General features: G+C 41.2%; 1 protein-coding gene across 1 annotated transcript; it reads left to right on the forward strand.

Moving 5' to 3' along the window:
• The first annotated feature begins 4964 nt into the window (after window positions 1–4964).
• On the forward strand, window positions 4965–6155 carry LOC149407616 (uncharacterized). The gene has a single exon (XM_089621061.1). The coding sequence runs from the start codon at window positions 4965–4967 to the stop codon at window positions 6153–6155; it is 1191 nt and encodes a 396-aa protein (XP_089477187.1).
• The last annotated feature ends 591 nt before the right edge of the window (window positions 6156–6746 follow it).

A 6746-nucleotide genomic window follows, 5' to 3' on the forward strand; every position in this document is an offset into this window, starting at 1 on the left:
AGCTAGCATCGATGATGCTAAGAAGATTCCGTACAAGGTGATTTATCCCAAGTATCGATTGCTCGCTCAACATGCCAACAAAGTAATGTTACCGGAAGGGGATGTGATTATGGTCGATGTTAGTCCAAGTCTCGCGGCTATCCCGATTCCCGTGTCATTTGAAGACATTTCCGATTTTTTGCAATACTTGGAAATTGGCGCGGGGAGCATAACGGTTTATATGGAGTAAGAGTTTTCTTTATATGCGTTTTTTAATATCAATATTCAATATTTAGTGTTTTGATCAACTAAATATTTGTTTGTCATAGCTATCTACGCTCGAGGCTAGAAAAGGCGAAGAAGACTCGAAATTATTGTTTTATAAATCCGAGCTTAAGTTCGTATATCGAAAATGACGACGAGGAGGCTTATTTGTCAAAACGAGTCAAGGACGTTGGAAACGTGGTACGAGATTGCAAATTTGGTGAATTAGTTTAGATGCCGTATAACAAAGGTGCGCATTGGATGCTCGTTGTCCTCGACCTTTGGAGAAATAGCGCTATGTTCTTTGACCCGTTGAGAAATAAAATCCCAATCGATTTAAATCGATTGATAAAAAGGTAATATTTTGATTTCTTAAATAATTTTCATTATAAATCGTTCTAGATGTTTTTTCTCTTATAATCTCCGTGTTATATAGGGTTCTTGTTGATTTCAAGCTCGAGCATCAAAACGCCCATAGTAACGGGCAATCAACGTACATCAAGGCTTGGGACGCTCCGAGACAAACGGGAAACACGGAATGCGGGTATTTTGTCATTTCTTATATGCGTGATATAGTCGTAGGAGGTGTAGGAAAATTAGAAAATAAGAAATCCTATACAAAGGAGGATTTAGAGAGAGTTAGGGAAGAATGGGTAAGTTATGTACAAACATTTATTAACTGTGATGATTAGCTAGTTTTTTTGAAGATGTATATATTAGATTTTGAATGTTTTGAAGATGAGGATATTTAAAGATGAATGTATATATTAGATATTTTTTGTATTGAAGATTATTTTCAGGTGCTAGTATCGTGTAAAAAACATATTCTGGATTGAAAATAAATGATTCTCGCCGCGGCGAACTTTTTTTCTCGCCGCGGCAAGTAATTCGAGCCGCGGCGGAAAATATTATTCGCCGCGGCGAGACAAGATACCGAGAGCAGGCAAATTAGAAATCTTAGTCTCGCCGCGGCGAGATTTTTTCTTCGCCGCGGCGAGTTTTTTTAAAAAAATTCATCCCCTTCCTACAACGCATGATAATCCGTTGTAGAATAATCTCGCCGCGGCTAAGATTTGACTTCGCCGCGACGAATTTCTCGCCGCGGCGAAGTGTATTATTCGCCGCGGCGAGTTGATTCTACAACGGATTATTTTCCGTTGTAGAATGTTCTCGCCGCGGCGTGGAACGTACCTCGCCGCGGCAAATAACTCGCCGCGGCGACGTATATTTCGCGCCGCGGCGACGTGCTTCTACAACGGATTGAAGATCCGTTGTAGAATATGTCACCGCGGCGCGAATTATACGTCGCCGCGGCGAGATGTTTGAAAATGTTTAAAAATTACACAATGGATTCAACCCGTTGTAGAAGCTTCTACAACGCTTAAGAATCCGTTGTAGAAGCTTAGTTTCTACAACGGATAATTAAGCGTTGTAGAAAGCTGTTGGATTCTACAACGGATTTTTAAGCGTTGTAGAAGCTTCTACAACGCAGGATTCTACAACGCTTAAGAAGCGTTGTAGAATCATTCTACAACTGTTTTTAAGCGTTGTAGAATCCTATTTTTGTAGTAGTGGGGGGACTTCTTCTTCTTGGACTTTATCTTTTGCATGAACTTCTTCAACTGGGTACTTGTTATCGCGAAGGAGTGTAGTCAAGTTCAACCTCGATACTGTTAGCTTCTTGATCTCTGCAGTCTACTCCTAGATGTCAGACTCAAGCTGCTTGATAATTCTCTGCCTCATTGCAGAAGAGACAAAAGATGTTGAACATGCACATGAGGAAGATGGTTGAACATCTCTTTGAACTTCTAGAGCAACATACACTCCCTCTATGTCGTTGGTGTGCTTCATAGTAAACAACTTAGGATCAACATTGAAATGAAGAAGCTCTCTAGATAGAGCATCATTAGATGCCTTAAGCCAGAGATGCTGAGCAATCACCGACTTATAGATCGAAGAAGGGAAGCCAATAAGATGGTTGACTTTTTCAGAAGGACCATGTGTAGCAATTTGATATAAAAAATTATATGTCTAATTTCAACCCTTCCTTTGTGGCCAATTGTGAAATCCCAAAAATAAATTTAAACCTATTAGAAATTTTATTATAATTATTCATTTATGTTTGACATGTATTTTTTTTTTATTCCGAATATCAGGATAGTTGGTATAGATATATAGATTAATATATACATAAATATATATATATATATATATATATATATATATATATATATATATATATATAGTCGTTAAGGAGTTATTTAAAGGTTTGAAGTGTGTGTACTTTATTTTGTGTATGTGCGCTTTAATATTAATGTGTATGTGTGCATATATATATATATAAATATATAAATATCGTTATTAACCTGTACGTAATTATATATATATAGGATATAATATATATGATACATAGTTAGAATACAATAAGTTAATGCGTAAGTAAATCAGCTTGGATTAGATGTTTCGGGAAGTTAGCTTTATAAAAGAAAGAATGCGTCGGTTTAGCTTTTTCGGTAGAAAAAGAAAACGTGTGTTATTAATATATACAAAAAAAAAAATTAAAAAAAAAATTCTTTATACGATAGGGTTTTGCCAAAGCTTTTTTATAAGGATAAAAGACATATTTGCCCCCTGAACTATGGCGTCTATAAGAGTGCACCCCCTATACTTTAAAAACTTGATATTTTCCCCTTCATCTTTGTATTAATTTCAATGTTGTCCTTCCGTCTAAAATTCTGTTAAATCATCCGTTAAATAAGCATGTGGATATCATGTGACACTCAAAATAAGGATATTATATGTAATTCTAATTTTTATCTTGATTAAGATTAATAAAATAATATTAAATAAATTAATTAAAATAATATTAATAAAGAAAGTCATTAATAAAGAAATTAAAATAAAGAATTAATACATTCTCTCTCTCTCTCTCTCTAATGTTGGGTTTATCTGCGAGCAGAGAAGCTTCGGGGAGATTCAGAGGAGAGAGAGAGAGAGAGAGAGAGAGAGAGAGAGAGAGAGAGAGATTGTAATTGCGTATGATTTATTTAATTTTAATTTTTTTTAATATATGTTAAGGGTATTTACGAAAATTCCCTCCCTTTACATATATAGTTACAAAAGTGTGTATATATAACTAACAGATCAAATCCTAAAAAATACACGGAAGGACCACAAATGTTACAAGAACTGATATTAAGGGGTAAATTGATCGATTTTATAGTACAAGGAGTGTATTTTCGTCACCGCCATAGTTCAGGGGGTAATTATGTCTTTTATCCTTTTTATAAATAGGTCTTTAGTGCGTTAGTAGTTTTCTTTCGATTCACAATTTCTTTGAAAGCCTCACACTTTGCTCTCCCTCTTCATCTCTTGCCTTATTCATCCTCCTTCACAAAACAAAAAATTAAACCCTAGCCACCAAACAAAAAGATCATTCATAATTTTGTTTTAGTTTTAAGAGCGCTGTGGGGGTATAAAAACTCAAATATTAAAATATCATTTCAAATGGGCTTAGGCCCAATTGAAGCCCACGATCCATTTGAAGAACGGCCCGCGATATCAATTATGGACCTAGCTCGTTCTCGACAGATCGGCACAAGCCCAACAAACATTTCCCGGCTCGATGAAGGATTCCAGTTCGACCACGTCTTCCTGATCAGAAGGATCAGTCAAAGAGTAGACCGCGCCGCTAAGACCGGATCTCGGACGACTACGACCTCGGCGGCGAGGAGTGTGGATCGAGGAACACGTGTCTTCGGCCAGAAGGTTCCATCTCGCCTATAAATAGAAGGGGAGATGACGATTTTCGCACATTCAAGCTCCATATCTCATTTTCCATTGAATTCAATTTTGTACTCTTTTATTTACAGTCTTGAGCTCGACCTGTTGAGTTCGTCACCTCGTCCATTTGTAACCTTCTCCCAAATAATAAAAGTAATTAATATTCGTATATTATTATATAATTCTTGATTATTAACTTGTTTCTTATACGACGTCTTTCTAAACCCTTCTTAAATACTTGTCGTTTCATTCTTTATTTGTGATTGTTGATCGATCTAAAAATCGACATCAACAATTTGGCGCCGTTTGCGGGAATATTCAGAAAGACCAATCTCGGAAGAAGCAGTTCGTAATTTTTTTTTATCATGTCTTCCACTCCGACTCATTACGAATCCGGAGAGGAGATCCCCTCGGGGATCAGGGCAATCCTGGATATGCTGACCAAAAAGATAGATGAGCAAGCCGAGACTAACCGCGCTCTTAATGACCGGTTGAATACTCTCTCGACTCCTCGAAACATCCCAGATCCTCAAGTGGGATCCGGAGATATGACCGCCTCTGAGTCAGCTCGCCAAGCAACCTCGGTTGCGTAAACAAGCCGAGCTATCCCTCCCGGAGTCCGTTTGGATTTCTCTAGGATACAGGTCGCCCGAGGAACAGATCAGTCTCCCATCACAAGCTTTCAGCTTGGGGGAACTGCTGGCGAGGTCGCGACATAAGTCACGATCGATCCTTCCGGACTCCCTCCGCCTCCGCTCGTGGGAGCACCGTCCGGGTGTTTCCCGACTGATGCGGGACCTCGCCCTCAAGCGATCTATCAAACATTCAATCCCCAGTGTTTTGGCGTGGTGAATCAGACCCGTCAGGGCCCGACAAGTGTAACCGCGGCCAGTCCGGCACAATCGGGACCTCGCCTCTTTCGTGGTGGCGAACCCAGTATGACCGAACTGGACAGGTTCAAGAAATCTATAACGGCCGAGCTAAGAGCTATTCGTTCAGAATTTCATTCTGCGACCAGTTCGGCTCCCGAGATAGATCGTCTCGTAGAAGAAACGAGGCGAACTCCTTTCGCCAGAAACATCACTGAAGTGCAACTGGGAGATACCGGAAAGGTTCGCCTCCCACGGTACAACGACACCTCAAGTCCGAAGGCTTTCATATTGTCCTTCAGAGTCGCAATGGGACGGGTTATGCTCTCTGAGAGAGAATTAGAGGCCGGATACTGCCAACTATTCGCCGAGAGCTTGTTCGGACCCGCCTTGGAATGGTTCTCCAAACTCGAACCAAACTCCATTGATGGTTTCGATAAGCTATCGGCTGCATTCCTGAAACATTATTCGATGTTCGTGGAGGACGACCTGACCATAGCAGACTTATGGGGGATCCAACAGAGAGAGAACGAATCTTTGAAGGATTTCATGATCCGTTACAAGGACGTACTCTCGAAAATCTCTAACGTATGCCATGAGTCTGCCATAACCTCTCTGAGGAACGGGTTAAGGCACGATTCAAAGCTGAAACTGGAGATGACTGTTAACCGCCCCCTCACGCTAGAGGATGTAATTCATAAGGCCGCGAATTATGCAAAGGCCGAAGAAGAATTTGCTTCCTACGAGAGGCAACGCGCGACCGAAATGAAACCACCCTCCAACACTTGGGTGAGGCCCGTAAACGCTGGGAATAACCCTCGCAGGACTAATCCCCACGACGCCGTACCTCACGCCAAAAAGCAACACGCCCCTCCTAATTATATGCTCAATGTCAGTGATGGCATTAAGGAGGGAGGCCCCCAGGCTAAGAAATGGACACGGGACCCCAATGCGTATTGCAGTTTCCACAAGGCTAACGGCCACGACACGGTTAACTGCGAAACCATGCGTAAGGCTTTAGCCGAGAAATATGCGAAGGGGGAACTGAAAGATGTTGATCTAGGACCCCCGCCAAAGAAGATCTTCAATAGCAACAACAGGGGAAGGGGCAACCCCTCCCCCAAGAGAGCAAGACCCGAGGAGGAAGGGGAACCAAACTCCCCGCCGACTGTCGCAAAACACAGAGTTGACTTCATAATGGGCGGCTCAAAGTTTTGTAACGAAACGGTTAACTCCATCAAACACATCAAAGACGATTGAGTAACCAAACAACCAAAATCAGATTAGAACAAGATGTTCAAATCTCGTTCTCCGAAAAAGAAGCAATTGGGACAACCGAACCACACGACGACGCACTCGTGATCACGATCGACGTGTCTAATTGTGAGGTTGCGAGAGTTCTAATCGATGGAGGCAGCTCTGTAGATCATATTTTCAAGGATACCCTGGCAAGGATGGGAATCGATGAAGACGAGATTAAAAGAGAACGAACCCATTTAACAGGTTTCAATGGGTCCACTACTCCATCCTTGGGAACAAACAGGTTGCCCGTAAAAACACATGGAATCAACAAAATAGTAGAGTTTCAGTACTAGACTGTCTCTCCCCCTACAACATTATCTTGGGAAGACTATGGATACATATGATGAGGGCTGTGCCTTCAACCTTTCACCAATGTATTCGTTTCCCTACGCCTGAGGGAATAGGAAAGATCCGAGGTAATCAGGCAACCTCCCGCAGTTGCTATCTCACTAGCCACAAACATTGTGCCAAGACAATTAAAGAAGAGCAATAGCAATTAAAGAACGTGGAGTCGGCCGAGAGCGTTTTCGCACTAGAGGACCCCGACTC

The sequence above is a fragment of the Urtica dioica genome, chromosome 1 (assembly GCF_054948205.1).
Source record: "Urtica dioica subsp. dioica isolate 48M chromosome 1, U.dioica_male_clone48M_v1_H2, whole genome shotgun sequence".
Lineage (NCBI taxonomy): Eukaryota > Viridiplantae > Streptophyta > Magnoliopsida > Rosales > Urticaceae > Urtica > Urtica dioica.